The sequence below is a fragment of the Sarcophilus harrisii genome, chromosome 1, assembly GCF_902635505.1.
Source record: "Sarcophilus harrisii chromosome 1, mSarHar1.11, whole genome shotgun sequence".
Taxonomy (NCBI): Eukaryota; Metazoa; Chordata; class Mammalia; order Dasyuromorphia; family Dasyuridae; genus Sarcophilus; species Sarcophilus harrisii.
The window spans coordinates 637,908,783-637,925,025 of record NC_045426.1 but is presented as its reverse complement, the minus strand read 5'-3'; the positions used below and the strand labels follow the sequence as shown (position 1 = coordinate 637,925,025).

Sequence of the window (16,243 nt, the reverse complement as noted above, 5' to 3'; positions counted from 1 at the left end):
CCTATGTTGTTATGGACAATTTACTGCTTCCTAACACGTCTTACTTTTCTACTTCTTGTCTTTGCTGTTGATTTTTCTCTTTGCTTGAAATATGTCTTCCTTCTTCTTATTTTCATGTCTTCTCCAATGGCTTTGTTTGCTAAAAGCCTACTGATCCTTAAAGGCTAAATTCAGGTGCCAACTCTTCCAAGAAGCTTTCCTGACTCCTCCCTAATCAGAAGAGATCTCTCCTTCCTCTAGGCTCCATAACCCTGAGACGCTTATCTTATAGCATTTATCCCATCCTTACTTTATAAGAACAAGAATAGTTCATATTTCTGAAATACTGATAAAACATTTTCTTTACACAGATCCTTTGAAGCAGGGTGGCTCAGATAACAAGTCCCACTTTACAGATGAAGAAACTTAAACTTCGACTCACAAAGGAGGGTGATTTGTCTAAGGTCACATGGCTATATGTATTATCAATCTTGTTTTTATAGAATCCATAACCAAGAGGAATCTTAAAGGTCAGATAACCCAAAAGTTGGGGAGTGAGGAGCCACAGTGGATAGACTACCATGCTAGGAGTCAAGAAGACTTATCTTCCTGAGTTCAAATCCACCTCAGACACTTACTAGCAGAGTGACCCTGTTCACCTTGGTTTTTCATCTATAAAATGTGCTAAGGAAGAAAATGGCAAAACACTTCAATATCTTTGCTAAGAAAGCCCCAAATGGAGTCACCAAGAGTCAGACATGATTGAAAAATGACAACGACAAACTAAATATTTTCCTTTTATAGATGGAGAAACCTAGGCCCAGAGAGGAAGGGAAAAAAAAAAAAACTTTTCCTGGGCCTCCATTTTCTCCTTTATAAAAAAAAGAGCTGTACTACATAGTCTCTAAAATCTCAACCGTTTTTAAATCTCTAATCCATTGATTCTAAAAATCTTGTCCAGTATCACATAGGTAGTAAATACGGGATCTGTCTGGGATTTGAACTCAGATCTTCTGATTTTACATTCAATGATTTTTTTTACTTTTATATTTATACTTATATCTATATAAATATATATGTGTGTGTGGGTGTATATATATATATATATATATATATTTATACTTTTTGTATTATAACATCTTCTGCCTTTGTGTCTCTTATCTCCTATATCCACCCCATTAATTGAATTCAGGTCCAATTCATCTCTTTGATCAGTGCTCAGGAGATATTTGATGGAAGAACGACTGGAGAAACCACTTCTACATTTTTGAAAGAGTCTAGGTAGGTGCTAGAGAATGAGTATACCAACTAACTCCCATTTCACTAATTCCTATTGCCACACCAAGGGGCAGTGTTCTAGTAAAGAGAGATGGAAGGAAGGAGTTGTATCAATACTTACTAGTTCACCGTGCTGTAGCCTTTAGCCTTGGTAAATCCTACAGAAATGGCCACGACCAAAGCAGGAAGCCCTAAAGAGGGAAATACCAAAAAAGAAGGTATTATCAAATTCCAGCTTTCTAACCCTTTCTGTTATCCAGCTACCCCCTCATACCATAGCATAAGTCTATCAAGTCAAAATTCAGAGGTAGAATCTGTGACAGGTTTTAACAGCCCCATCTTGTTGGTGATAGCCATATTTGGGAACCATAAAAATGTGAGGTTCTGTAATGAACTGTAGAAAGACAAGGGGAGGTTTGGTTTCAAGTGAAAAGAATCTGAAGATCTTAGTGAATTGTGTTCCACATATGAGATATGAGATGTTTAATTCTGGGCACCACAATTGAACAAGGACATGGATAAGCTTAGCACAGTGCCACATATAAGGTACTTAATAAATGTTAATTTGATTGATTGATAAGCTAGGGAACATTCAGAGGAAGGCAAACAGGAAAGGGAAAACTATTCCATATGAGATTAGATTGAAGGAACTGGGGATGTTTGACCTGGAGAAGAAAAGACTTAGGGAAAACATGATGTTTATTTTCAAATGTGAAAGAACTTTTACTTCCTTTATTTAGAATCTACTCTGCGGAGGGGCCAGTGTTCAAGGCTGGCTCGGGGCTTCAACTCGTGAATTTTCATGAATTTCATTTCTGGAGGGATTTGTCCCAAGGAGATGAACTAAAAGCAATAAAAGGAAATTGCAAAGGAAAAAACTAAGTCTTGAAGGTTAAAAGGGGGGAGGGCAGAGAAAGGGGCAGAACAATACAAATTTTCTTAATTAGGACTGTCTATAGAGAATTATCATGATAGTAGATTTTTAAGCAGAGACACTTAACTGTTCTGCTTCAGTGTAGGATTGTTGTTTAGTTATTGGTTTGCAGTCATGAACCCTTTTTGGGAGTTTCTTGATCAAGATACTGGATACAAGTTTTGCCATTTCCTTCTCTAGCTCATTTTAGAGATGCGGAAACTGAGGCAAACAGTTAAGGTTACACAGTTAGTGTCTAAGGCCAGATTTGAATTCAGGAAGATGAGTGTCTCTATTCACTATGACACCAACTAGCTGCCCAATGTGGGACTTATTATTATTCTTATTCTTAGTGAGTTCAAGGTTGTTTTTGTACAAATTGGATTCTCTTTTCATTGGAGTCCCTTGTGACAATAAAATTCAGAAGTCCTGTGACTGCAGGCTTGATATGAGCCAACACTATAGCACGGAAGTCAAAACCCTAACTTTGAACTGGACTAGCATTAAGAGAAACCCAATACTACAATGATAAAGGAGATAGTCCTTCTACACTGTACCCTGGTCAGAGTACTGTGTTAAGTCCCAAGCACCTATTCTGGGAAGGGTTTTGGTACTTTGGGGATCTTCCTGGAGGCCAGGTCAAATGAAACTTTATTGAGAATATTTACTATGGAGAAGAAGTGGTGGAAGGAATAACAGGGAAGGGGAGGGAACATAATACTTGTCTTAAAGAATCTGAAGGGCTGTCTTTGCAGAAGACAGAGGGATTAGAAGATTTAGATCTCAAGGACTTCCAGAGTCCCAGAGTGAGAAGTAAATCATTCTTTCCTAAGAGATCAGTGACTTCATAAATAGCAAAACTGATGGCCCTTTTTCAATCCTCATGCTTATTGCCTTCTTTCTCACCATTATTTGACACTACTGGCCTCCCTTTCTTGCTGGATTGCTGGATGACCTCTCCTCTCTTGAATGTTGTGATCCTGCTCTTTCCAATCATCATCCCCACAAAGTGATTCCCAGATCTATATATTCACTTCTGGTATCTCTCCCAGGTTCCAATCTTATAACACCAAATATTTACACATACTTCCAACTTAATTAAAGAACTCAGTATCTCAATCTCTTTCCCTCCAACCTAATCCAACTCACTTCTCTTTGTAACTTTCTCATTTTTGTCAATAAAACCTTCCTTCCAGGAACCCAGGTCCTTAACCTGAGTACATAATATCCTCACTCTCCCTCATCCTTCGGTTGCCAAGTCATGTCTACCTAACATTTCCCCATTTGTACAGTCACCAACCTAGCTCAGTCCTTCATCATCTCCTACATGGACTACTGAAATTGGTTTTCCTGCTTCAGTTCTTCCCAAGTTTTTTCACCAATCCATCCTCCCATAACTGCCAATGTGATTCTTACAAGAACCACAGGTCTTACCTGTCCCTCTAATGTTCAATAAACTACAGTGGCTCCCTGTTGCCTTTAGATCAAATATCAGTTTCTTTGTTAGATATTTAAAGTCCATCACAACCAGTTTCCAGGCTGCCTTTCTAGATTTATTACATAATTACTTCCTTTCAACTATGCTACAGACAAGCCAAACTAGTCTTTTTCATTTTTTTTGTTCTTCTCACAGAACATTCCATTTCCCATCACCATGTCTTTGTATGGGCTGTCCCCTACTTAGCATAGATATCCTCCTCATTTCTACCCTTTAGAGTCCTAGCTTCCCTCTAAGCTCATTTCAAGTACCACCTTATAAATCACCATGTAACATCTACTTTCATGCTCCAATATTTCCTAGTACTTCCCTATCCCAAATTTACCATTTATTTACTTTGTGCAGACTTTGCAAATGCTTATGTGACTTATGTTATTGACTCCTCCAATGGAATATAATATTCTTAATGACAAGGACTATCCCATTTTTTGTCTTTCTGTCCTCTGTATCACACATCAGCACTTGATAAATGTTTGTTAATTGATTAATCTCAAGACTATCTTGTCCAATTTATTGCTGAAGAGAAATCTCTTCTTAATAACAGAACCATCATCAATATGGTTATAATCATCCTCTGTTTGTACATCACCAATAAGCGTGACCTGTCACCTCCCAAGGCAGCCTTATTGAGATCTGGAGAACTCTAGTTGTCAGAAACTCATCCTTAAAGAAGGACGTCTACATTGGCTTCTCTGCAAATTCCAGCCATTGACTGTACTGAGCATTGCTCGTTAGAGCCAATCAGAACAAGTTGAATCCCTCTTCTGCAATAAATAAATAGAGTGAAGACAGCCATGATGGCCTCACTAAGTCTTTTCTTTTCCAGACTGAACATCCCCATCCATTTCAGTGGCTGCTCATCAGGTAAGATCTCTAGTCTCTTTTGCCATTTGGTCACTGTCTCCTGGAAGCGATCCAGCTTGTCAGTGTCTGTCTTAGCCAGACTTCACCCAGAATTTAATATAACCCCCAACGTGAGGCACAGGACATTGGGACTACCACCTTCCTTAGTCTGAGTGATGTCTCTCTTAATGGAGCCCAAGATGGAATAAGATGCTTGATGGCCATACTATTGGACTATATTATTTTTAACATCAATAATAGTAATGATGAAAAATAATAACTATCATCTATATATGGCTTTAAGGTTTGCAAAGTACTTTACAAATGTGATCTAAATTGATTTTTACAACAGCTAACATTTATGTAATGCTTACTATGTGCCAGGCACAGTGCTAAATGCTCTGTAATTATCTCATTTCATCCTCAAAACAACCCTGAGAATTAGACTCTATTACTCCATTTTATAGATTTTTTTATAGATTTTATAGATGAAGAAACTGAGGCAAGCGCAATCTAATAAAAATATCTTTTGCCAAAAAGCAGGGGAGAAGAGGTACAAAATCCAAAATACAGAGGGCTGGGGAAATCATCAAGGTCAAATGCCTCCTTTTAGGATGCAGCCTAGAGGATGGAGCCCAGGTATCCCTCCTCCCAAGTCAAGGCACTGCCTGTTGCCCCATCCACCCTTGTCTGGAGCACGGGAGGGATCTCCAGTTCCACTCACCCCAGCCGAGGCACAGGAAGCGCTTGCGGATGATGCGGTTGCGAAGCCTCCCAGTGACCGCCATGTAGGATTGCCAGGCCTCGGTGAGTACCCAACAGAAGGAGGACAGGAAGAAGAAGTGGAGGAAGGCAGCCACCAGGGTGCAGATCACCTGGGCAGGGAATGAAGGGCCAGGCCCAGGGAGTTGGGGGAGCCAGGGATGGGATGCGTCCATCAGCCTGGCCCCCAGAATGGCACTCGGTGCTCCAGGCTCTTTCCCTATCTCTCTGGCAGACTATGAGCTGGTTCTTCTAGAGCCGGGAGCAGCTGTACCAAGCCATCCATGAATCCCACATCCTGGTGGCCAGAGCGTGGACAAGGGCTATCTCTGCCAGGTAAAGGGGCTCAGATTGTGATCTATATTAGTTACATTCAGTATATAAGCAGGGTGAATATTGTCCTGGAATAGGGCTCAGTCCTGACTGGGATCAAGTCTTAGTCTATGACAATAGGGTTATAGCTTACTTACAGTCAGAGCTAGAGGTTGGTCTGGACATGGGTTTATCCCTCAAACTGGGGGAGGCTTTAAGATTTAATGACCTGAAGAGGCAGCTAGATGAAGCAGTAACAGAGCACCCTCCTTGAAGTCAGGAAGACCTGAGTTCAAATCTAGCCTCAGACACTAAATACTTCCTAGCTGTGTGATCCTAGGCTAGTCACTTAAACCCAATTGCCTCATAAAAGAAAAAAAAAAAAGATTTAATGACTTGAGTTGTGGCTGATTCTATGATGAGGATTAGGGCTGAGTCTGGCACATTAGGATGAACCTATTAGCCCAGGGTTAGGACTTAATTTGAGACTGAGATTAGGGGCTCTCATCCTATCCCAAAAGTTAGGGTCCAGTCTGGAGCTGGGGAAAAGGCTCAATAAGCTTGGAATAAGAAGTCCTTTAATGTCAATTTTGTGTCAGAGAAATGAAGTAATAAATATAGTGTTACTAGATTAAAGAAATACTATTAAGTTACTATATTAGAGAAGATCAGAACTGAAAACAATCTTAATCCAACCCTCTCAATTTACAAATGAGGAAATTGAGATATAAGGGAAGTGACTTGGCCAAGATCACATAGCAAATTTGTTGAAGGCTAGAAGGGAATCTAGGGCTTCTATTTTCCATTCTAGGGCTTTATCCATTATGAAATGAGCCTGAGATAACCTAGTGTTTCCTTACTGTAGTCCCGCTGGTATTAGGTAGAGGTATTCCCTTTTGTTTAATTCCAAAAAGATTAAAATAATTGAAAACAACTACTCTGCACCAAAACCATTTTACATAGAGAAAGTATAAATGGTTTAGTATGAAATGAAAGTCAAAAAAATCTAGTGTGATCTTAGGCTGAGTGAAGAAAGTCACAGTAGGATCTGTATCAAGGGAAGGGGTGTTTCCAATGGCCTCCACTCTGGTCAGACCCCACTTATGTCCAGTTCTTCATTTGAACTAGAGATATTTTATATGTACAGGTATTTGTTTTGTCTTCACAATTGGAATATGAGCTCCTATGGGAAAGAGATCATATTTTTGTCTTTCTTTGTAGTCCCAAAGCTTAGCACTGTGTCTGGCACATTTAATGAAGCTTGTTGATTGACTAAGTTCTGGGTACTACAATTTAGAAAAGACATTAACTATTTGGAATATGTCCAGAAAAGGGCAATCAGAATGGTAAGGAGTTTAGAGATCATATCCTAAGAGAATCAGTTGAAGGAATTGGGGATTTTTAGCCCAAAGAAAAGAATACTTAAGAGGAACATGCTTAAGTATTTTGAAGAGTTGTAATATGGAAGAAAGGTTATTCTGCTTGGCCATAAGAACAATGGACAGAAGTGATAGGGAGGGATATTTTTGTCAATATGAAGAAGAACTTCCTAACAATTTGAATTGATCCAGAGTTTAAGTGACTCTTTAGGAGGAGAAATGATAAGGTGACTCCTGCAGGAGAATGAAATAAATAGAAGAAAGAGCACCTGATCTGGAATGTGAAAACCACTATTCAAAAGCCAACTCCTTTTATTTATTTCCTGTGACAAAATTATTTTTCTCTTTAGGTCTCAGTTCTCTCTTCCTTTTTACCTCTATAAATTAAGAGGGTTGGGTTAAATCAGAAGTTCTTAATCTTTTTTGTGTCATAGTTCTCTTTCAAATCAGGTAAAGGTCATGGAGACTTCAGAATAATGTTTTTGCCTATATTCCTCCTCTTCCTCCCTAGCATTTATAGTGCTTTAATGTTTGCAAAATGTTTTAAAAATATTAGCTCATTTTATCCACATAACAACTTTGGCAGGGAGGTGTGCTATTGCAAATCCCCACTTTACAGTTGAGGAAATTGAGAAAGATAAGAAATAAGTGACTTGCCCAGGGTCACACAACTAATTAGTGTCTGAGGCAGAATTTGAATTTGGTTTGTCTTTCTGACTTCAAGTATAACACACTATTCATGAAGTCACCCAGTTGACTCTAATTGGAGGAAATGCTTGGTTTCAATTAGGAGTTACTGAAAATAAAGGTTTAATTTTTCTTTCCATTCAAGTTTATCAAACCTTCCATCCCACCCCAAAGTTAAACATCCTTTGGTTCAAAGATCTCTTAGCTCAATTACGACTGTAGAATTCTGTGAATCTAACAATAACATAACGAACATAATAATTTTTAGCTACAAAGCCTTTTGTCTACATTATCTTAATATATAGATATATCTATATATATATATTGTTACTGATTGTGTTAGCAGATACCTGTGCTAGGGCTGAATTGAGAATCTGCTGTTTTTAGTGATTTGTAAAGGTGGGGTGGGATCAGGAATTCTTACCTTGTTTCGAGTCTGGGTCTGTCCAATGAGGATGAGGGCGTTGGAAGAGATGATGGAGAGGCAAAAGTTGATTAAGATAACTGATCTTTCAGAGCGGATGTACCTGGAGAAGAGAAGAAACAGAAGGGCACTGGACCAGTTCCATTGTCTAGAAACATACCTCCAATAGGCTCTGGTGCTTTATTCAGGGACTGTAGGCTGGGGAAGTGCCTTGTCATTTAGAATCATCACCCCCCCCCCTCATGATTGTTTCACTGCTTTCACCTTAATCACTGACATAATCACAACCTCAAACAATTGTATTAGACAACTGGCCTCAAAACTAGGACAATCTGGGTTCAAATCCTGCCTTGAACACCTACTGGCTATGGGCCCCTAGGCAAGAAATTTAATGCTCTAAGCCAGTGTTGTCATACTCAAATAAAAACAGGAGCCACTAAACTGTACACAAGGTTCCCTGACTTGGAAAACAACATATTAGCTTTGTCTATGTTCTATTCTATTTTTATTCATGTTGCCAAATATCTACTAATCACATTTTAATCTGCCTTAGGCTACTCTTTTGTAGGTAAGCCTCTAAAACTGTAAATTTATATAATGGTCATCACCATCTATATGTTGTTTGTTCTTTGTTTTTTAAGAGGACCGATGACATGACAGAAGGATGTCTTGACCACTAATTGAATGAATTGGTGAATTGAATTTAAATGAGCAGAATTGCACAAAGCCACAAATCTCACTCACTCTTCCAGAGTCACTGAAGTCGGGTGGAAAAACCAAAGTTAGAATGCCTTACAAGGGCCGGGATGAAGTGGAAGACCCTGACATCGTTGAGGTCTGACCAAGTTTTAAGCACTCCAGGGTACCTGATTTAGTAACTTTCATGACTGTTGGAACAAATTGTTCTTACCTACTACCCATTCCACCAGGGAAAGTCTTCCCATGGTTGAGATAGACATGCCCTAAGTCACTGATAGGTTTGAGACCCGTTGGTACCATCAACCTGGCTTAGCCCCATTTGCCAATATGGTCTTACTGGGGTGTGCCCACTGCACATACCACAGCTTTCTGGAGCCAGAGGTGAGAGTCAAAAACCAGATACCACCAAAAGTGGAGGAGCAGACCTAAAAGGGCTCTGAAGCCCTTGTACCAGAGGTCCTAGTCCTGTTTAAATACCCATAAACCCCATCACTTATATGTCATCAACTTCATCACCCTCACTATCTTCACTACATCACCATCACTCTTTTCAACATCACCACAATGAGCAGCATCACATCACCATCTACGTAACTGACTTCAACATCACCATTACTACTGCCAGTCTTACAATCACACATTACCGCACTCATTTTCATAAGCATCACTCACTGAATTACTACCAGTATTGTAGCAGTGAATATAAAATTAACACCACTATCATCTCCATAATGACCATCAGATAATGGAAGGTGAAAACATAATCCCAAATAACCCTATCTATATAATAATCATTCCCACTAGCATTACTCTCTCTGTGTCTCTCTCTGTCTCTGTCTCTCCATTTAGCAGGCTACTAAGTAACTACCTTATAAAAACATTATTATAATAACCATCACCATCTCTCTCTCCATAATTGTCATCAGATGACAGCACATGAAAATACAATCACAAATATCCCCAACTATATGATAACCGTAACCATCACTACTAGCATTACTCTTTCTGTCTGTCTGCCTATCTGTCTGTCTCTCCCTCTAAATTCCTGTTCTGTCTGTATTTATCTCTGTTTCTCTGTGTCCATCTTTGTGTCTCTCTGTGTGTGTCTCTGTGCCTTTCTTTCTCTGTCTCTCTGTTTCTCGCTGTGTGTCTCTATCTCCTTGTCTTTCTGTCTCTGTATCTCTCTGTGCCTTTCTGTCTCTGTGCCTCTGTCTCTGTCTCATTCTGTATCTCTTTTTCTCTGTGTGTGTCTCTGTACCTCTCTGTCTCAATTGTCTCTGTCTGTCTGTGTCTATTTTTGTCTCTGTCTTCACTGGGTGTGTGTCTCTGTGTCTCTATCTCTCTCTAAATCCCTCTGACTCTGTCTCTGTCTTTATCTTTGTCTCTTTGTCTTTGTCTCTCTGTGGTCTGTCTTTGTCTCTTTCTCTCTATGTGTCTGTGCCTTTCTGTCTCTGTCTCTTCACCTCTATCTGTCTCTTTGTTTCTCTCTGTGTCTCTTTCTGTCTGTTTCTATCTTTTTCTCTTGTCTTTGTGTGTGTATGTCTCTGTATCTCCGTATTTGTCTCTCTGTGTCTCTGTACCTCTCTGTCTCGGTGTCTCTGTCTCTATTTTTGTCTCTGTCTCTGAGTGTGTGTCTCTCTGTCTCTGTCTCTCTAAATCCCTCTGACTCTGTGTCTCTGTCTTTATCTCTCTCTCTCTCTGTGGTCTGTCTCTGTCTCTCTGTCTCTGTTTCTCTCTGTATGTCTCTGTGGTTTTCTGTCTCTTTGTCTCTATCTGTCTCTCTGTTTCTTTCTGTGACTACCTCTGTCTGTCTGTTTCTTTTTCTCTGTCTGTCTCTCTCTCTCTCTGACTCTGTTTCTCTCTGTGTGTCTCTGTGCTTCTCTGTCTATCTCTATTTTTGTCTCTGTCTGTCTGTCTGTCTCTCTCCATTTAGCTGGCTTGGTAGCTAACCATCTCATAAAATCAACATTACCATTATCACAATCATTATCATTTCCATAATCACCCTCATCATCATGATCAATAAAATCACCATGACCATAATCACAGTTATCATCTCTAACACCTGCGCCATCATCATCAAAGATAACCACCATCCCAACATCATCATCATACTCCCTATTCCAAAGACTTTATCAGACCTTGAGAGTGTCATCCAGTAGAAAGACAGCTGGATTAAAACCAAAGGATTAGGTTCAAATTCTGACTCTTTCTCTTATGATCTATGTGACCTTGAACAATATATTTAACCATGTTGGTCCTCAGTTTCAACACCTGTGAAATGAAGGAATTGACTTTTATCAGCCCTATGATAATCTGAATCTATGATCATTATGGTCCTGTGTTTTCTCATGTCTGAGGCATGAATTTTAAGAAGCAGCCCTATGACCCTTGCCCCACAATGACCCAGCAGGGGAAAGAATATGAATATAGTCTTAATTTCCAACCATCTCCATTTGGCTACCCCACTTGATACCCCATATATTTGTATATATGACATATCAATGTACATAGTCTTGTGTGATTATCTGAGGGAATATGTGTATGTGCTATGTGCATACAGATGTGTGAACCTGTGTGTGCAAATAGGTTTGTGAGTGCAAATGGATGTGAGTAACTCAGAGATTGGACTGTAGGGTATGCATAAGAGTGTATATAGTAAGGATGTAAGTCCATGCTGGAGCAGTCAACAGCCACAAGGCACAAAAATAACTCATTTCTCCAGTCTAAACAATCCCCTAAATCTGTGAGATCAATGAAAATCTCTGCCAAAGCCTTCTCTACCAACAAACAAAACCCAGCCAGATTGGGTCCCTTGGGGTCCAGGATAGATCATACAATATTAGAGATGGGAGAACGCTTAAGATACATAGAATTTAAACTATAAAACACAGAATGACAAAGCTCGACGGGATCTCGAAACGGGGAATGTTACAGGACAAAGGGACCTTAGCATAGAGAATGTTTCAGAATATAGAATGTTAGTATTAGAACACAAAACTCAATTTTGTTATTGTTCAGTCATTTAAATCATGTCCAAGAGACTTTGTGAGTTTATTTGGTGTTTTTTGGGCAAAGATACTACAGTGGTTTGCTACTTCCTTCTCCAGCTCCTTTGATAGATGAAGGAACTGAGATGAACTAATAGTTAAGTGACTTGCCCAGAGTCACCAGCTAATAAATGTTTGAAGTCACATTTGAACTCAAAGATCGGTCTTCCTAACTTTAGGGAAGGTGCTCTATCCACTGTGTCATCTAGCTGCCTATTAGAGTTTGAAGGAAATTCAGAACAGAAAACATTAAAACATTAAATATCTGAGTTTCGCAGGACCTTGGAGTTCATGTTCTCTGGTGCTGTCATTGTAGAGGAAACCTCAGGACTAGATAGGGACTAGTCCAAGGTCACAAAACAAGCTAGAGCTAAAAGTTCTCTGACTGGCTGCCCAGAGCTCTTTCTACTGATACACCCAGCTGCTTTTATAGTTGGCCGTGGCCAGCTCAATAAGGTCATTAGGCAGCACCATGTCAGAGATAATTGAACCTGACAGTTCTTGACACGCTCACAGGGTCAGGCAGCACTGGAAGCAGAACAGGTCGATGCGACCCCAGTGTAGGGAACTAGTGCCATATTCTTTTTCGACCAGAATTCAGGATGATTGGCAGTGGAATATGAGAAAGGAGTGGGGGTGGGGTGAAGAAAGAGATCAGATCATGCAGGTTGATGCCTTCGGGAAAATAATCAGTAACTGGTTTCCAAGGCTTTGGGAGGTAATTTCCCCACCTATAAAAAAAATTGTCATGATATTCCATCATGGTCACTGATTAGCTGGGTGACCCTGTTAAGCCCCTTCCCCTCTCTGGCTCCTCATTTTTACTATCTGTTAAATATGAAGATTGCATTAGTTGATCTTAAAGGCCCCCTCAGGGTTTTACATTGTGTTCTATAGTCTAAGGTCATTTTAGTTCTAATGTGCTCTAGTATAAGCCTGAATAGGATTTTAATTTTTTAAAGCACTTGCACTTATAATTCCATAAAGTCTTCATTAAACCCTCTGGGAGATAATCGGATAAGAGAATGTATAATTTTCCCTTGGTTACTGAAGGGGAAACTGAGATACAAGAAGTGATATCTGCCTTCTCCCCCTCCATTCATATAGGACCCTACACAGATAGAGTCCTCCCATTTAAGAGGGTCTTTACTTTACAATAGTGTTCGTCTCTTGTGAGCATTTTTATTAACTGTTAGGGTAGGTGGAAGTGGGCACTCTAACACTAGCCTACAGACTGATTTAAGATCATTGATTTAGATCTAGAAGGGACCCCCTCATTTTATAGGAAAGGGAAACTGAGGCACAGGGAATTAATGATTTACTGAAAGTAGTCATTATATAAACACCCGAGGCTGAATATGAACCCAGGTTTTGTTGACTCCAAGTCCAATTCCACACTATCTCAAAATTCCACTTGTCAAAGCCCTAGATCATTTAACCTTCACAACATAGAGAGGGAAGAAGGAAGAGAATTAGTAAAAAAAAAAAAAATGAAGGGTGGGAAAGAGGAAAGGAAGGAAGGAAGGAAAGAAGGGATTGAGGGGGGAAGGAAGGAAGAAAGGGAGGAAGGGAAAAAGGGAGGAAGGGGAGAAGGGAGGGAGGAAGGGGTGAAGAAAGGAAGGAAGGATGGAAAAAAGGGAGGAAGGGAAAAAGGGAGGAAGGGGAGAGAGGGAGGGAGGGAGGAGCTAAATTTGCTCCATCCAAATTACACTGAAACATTTGATAAGACAGGGCTGTCAATATTGCACTGGTGTCACATCAGCTATGGAGAAATTTCTGACTGTTGATTATCGCCACCCAAACAGGGCCCCTCCCATGTCCCGAAGGGCATCCTGAGAACCCATCAGTCGCCTGCCTACCTCCACACAGAAACGTAGATGATGATGAGAAGCAGCAGGGTCAGGGAGGATACGCCGCAGCCCACGATGAGTGTGACTGAGGGGACAATCGCCTTTTCCATGTTCTGCAAGAGGGAGAGAGAGACACACACATACACACACACACACACACACACACACACACGCACAATGGGGGAAGGGAAACACATCAGTGTCAGCCCCTGGCATAGGAAAAGAATAGGAAAATGGAACAGATTCGAATGGGATGGACTCAAATGGAAAGGGAAGGTATTGATCAGACTTTGGTCCTAGTCCTGACTCTGAGACTCACTTGCTAAATTTCCTCTCTGGCTCTAGGTTTCCTCCTTTATAAAGAGGCTGCAATGCAGTGGAACCATAAGGTACCTTATAGCTTTTCCATGTCATGAAGCCATGAAAGGAAAGGGCCAAAAGGTTGGCGTGCCAAGTCAACTAAAGAATCAGGACAAGAATTCCTATTTCCTGATTCTCAGACTAAGGTTCTGTCATCACCCCATGACATTATTTTTTTTGGGGGGGGGTTTGAGGTCAAGATGATGGGCAAATGAAGGAATGAAGTTTAACCTGAGATTATGAATGAAACATGTTCTCACTGGACCCTTCCTTTTATTCATTCTTTTCCTCCTCCTGCTCTCTGAAAGGTACTCCCTTCCTTTCCCACCCAAGAAAAGATCCAGGTCTGATCTTCCCCTGGGTCCCTGCCTTTGCTTTCTGACCTTGCCTAGGCAATATTGACCTTTCCCTTCTCCCTCTCTCCCCCTTCCTAGAGCATTCACTAACTAGTTCCTGAAGACAAGCACTTGATCTTGGTGCTGTCTGTCTTTCTGTCTCTTTTTTTGGGAGGGAGATGTAGAAAAGGAGGTTCATCTTTCCCCAATTGGGTATCCTCCTTCTGCCTCTTTCCTAGCCCCCAAACAGAACATAACCCAAGACTGGGCACATAAAGGAAGCTTCATTCATTTCAGAATGAAGAAAAAGCATGAACGTTATATTACCTACTAGAAAGAATTCTCTAATAATTATAGCTGTCCCACAATGAAATTTGCTTCCTTAGAAGAATGTGAGCTCCCTGTGATTAGAAAAATTCAGACTAAGGCAGGAAGTCTTGCATCTTTATAGCTGTGTAAGGCTTATTACAGCTCCCACCTTCTCCTGACTGGGGAGCATTCACTATGTATAGTAAGCAGCCCAGACATCCCTTTTTATGCTAGCCCCTGATTTTGATAAATGAAATCATAGGTGGATCAAAAATAAGTTTTAAATGATATACAAAGAAATCTAGCGTATAAAGGCAGTTATGAATTAACTCTGGACCTCTGCTTTCCTGCCCGTAAAGCAAGAAATTTTAAAGAGAAGCAACTGATGATTTCCCACCTAGGATCAGAAGCCTGACAATCTGGTTCTGAAAATAATTCACCATGCAATCATGGTCAAGTTATTTCCCCTCTCTGGGCTTCAGTTCCTCATCTTGTCAAATGGGGATAGGGGAAGGAAAAGATCTGGAGCAAATTAACTCTAAGGTCCCTCAGAATTCTATATTCTATACTTTGTGTTATTAGGTGACTTCCAGTTCTCATATTCTAGCATTCTTTTCCCGTCTGTCTCTTCATCCTAGTAATTAATCCCTTACTCAAATTCACAGGGCTTTGAGCTAAATTCCCCACCTGCTGTTCTCAACTATATCTCAGGGCATTTGAATAGTGGAGGGGTGAGAAGGAATTTGGCAGTTTAAAGAGGGACAACTGACAATTAAGTCTCACACAGCATCCACAGAAGGAACTACATTGACAATTCTACTTTTTTCCTCCTTTTCCCCTTTATTTTCCTACTTTGTTTCCTTTCTTCCCCTTTTTTATTTTCTTTCCTTCCTTTCTCCCTTTTCTTTCTTCCTTCTTCCCTTCCTTCTTCCCATTTCTATTACTCTCTTTCATTCTCTCCCTGTCTATAGCTCTGTCTCCCTCCCTCCCTTCCCCTTTCTCCCTTCTTCACACTCTTTCTCCCCAATTCTCTTCTCTTGTTTCTGTCCTTTGTTTTTCTCCTCTCTTAGTTCCTATTTTTGTCTATTTTCTTTTTTCTCTTTCTATCATCTTCTCTATCATTTCCTCTGTCTCAATTCCTCTCTGTATTTTTCTCTATGCCTCTGCCTCTATCTCTCTGGATCTGCCTCTGTCGCCTTCTTCTATCACCTTTCCTTCCCTTCCTTTCAGTCTGGGGTCACATCTGTCTCCAATGTTTTGCTGGCTTCCAGCTACTCTAACCTACTTTACAAGCTGACACAAAGAAGAACATCCAGAAACACTGAAGCACCTAGAGCACTCTTTCTCTTTACCTCACACCACCTGACCCTGCTCCTGCCTCCAAGGCATTGAGGTCCACTATCTGACTGTGGCCTGAATCCTGAAGCCAACTGCCAAAGGAGACCTCAGCAGTGGAGTTAAGGCAATAGAGTTTCTCACACCCCTCCCAACTCAAACCCACTCAAAGAATCGTGGCTTCAAAAGATCAAGTCCAAATACTTCAGCCTAGCATTCAAAGCCTTAAA

The 16,243-nt window shown here is 40.4% G+C and overlaps 1 protein-coding gene across 5 annotated transcripts in view; it reads right to left on the bottom strand.

Moving 5' to 3' along the window:
• The window catches only part of ADGRB1 (adhesion G protein-coupled receptor B1), a 264,233-nt gene that overhangs the window by 64,344 nt on the left and 183,646 nt on the right, over positions 1–16,243 (bottom strand). For all 5 annotated transcript variants that reach the window (XM_031947288.1, XM_031947290.1, XM_031947291.1 and 2 more), the window contains exons 19-22: positions 13,684–13,787; positions 8,076–8,178; positions 5,236–5,386; positions 1,379–1,448 (exon numbers count right to left, since the gene is read on the bottom strand). In XM_031947288.1, coding sequence (XP_031803148.1) covers positions 1,379–1,448; positions 5,236–5,386; positions 8,076–8,178; positions 13,684–13,787 — 428 coding nt within the window. The remainder of the gene's footprint in view (positions 1–1,378; positions 1,449–5,235; positions 5,387–8,075; positions 8,179–13,683; positions 13,788–16,243) is intronic.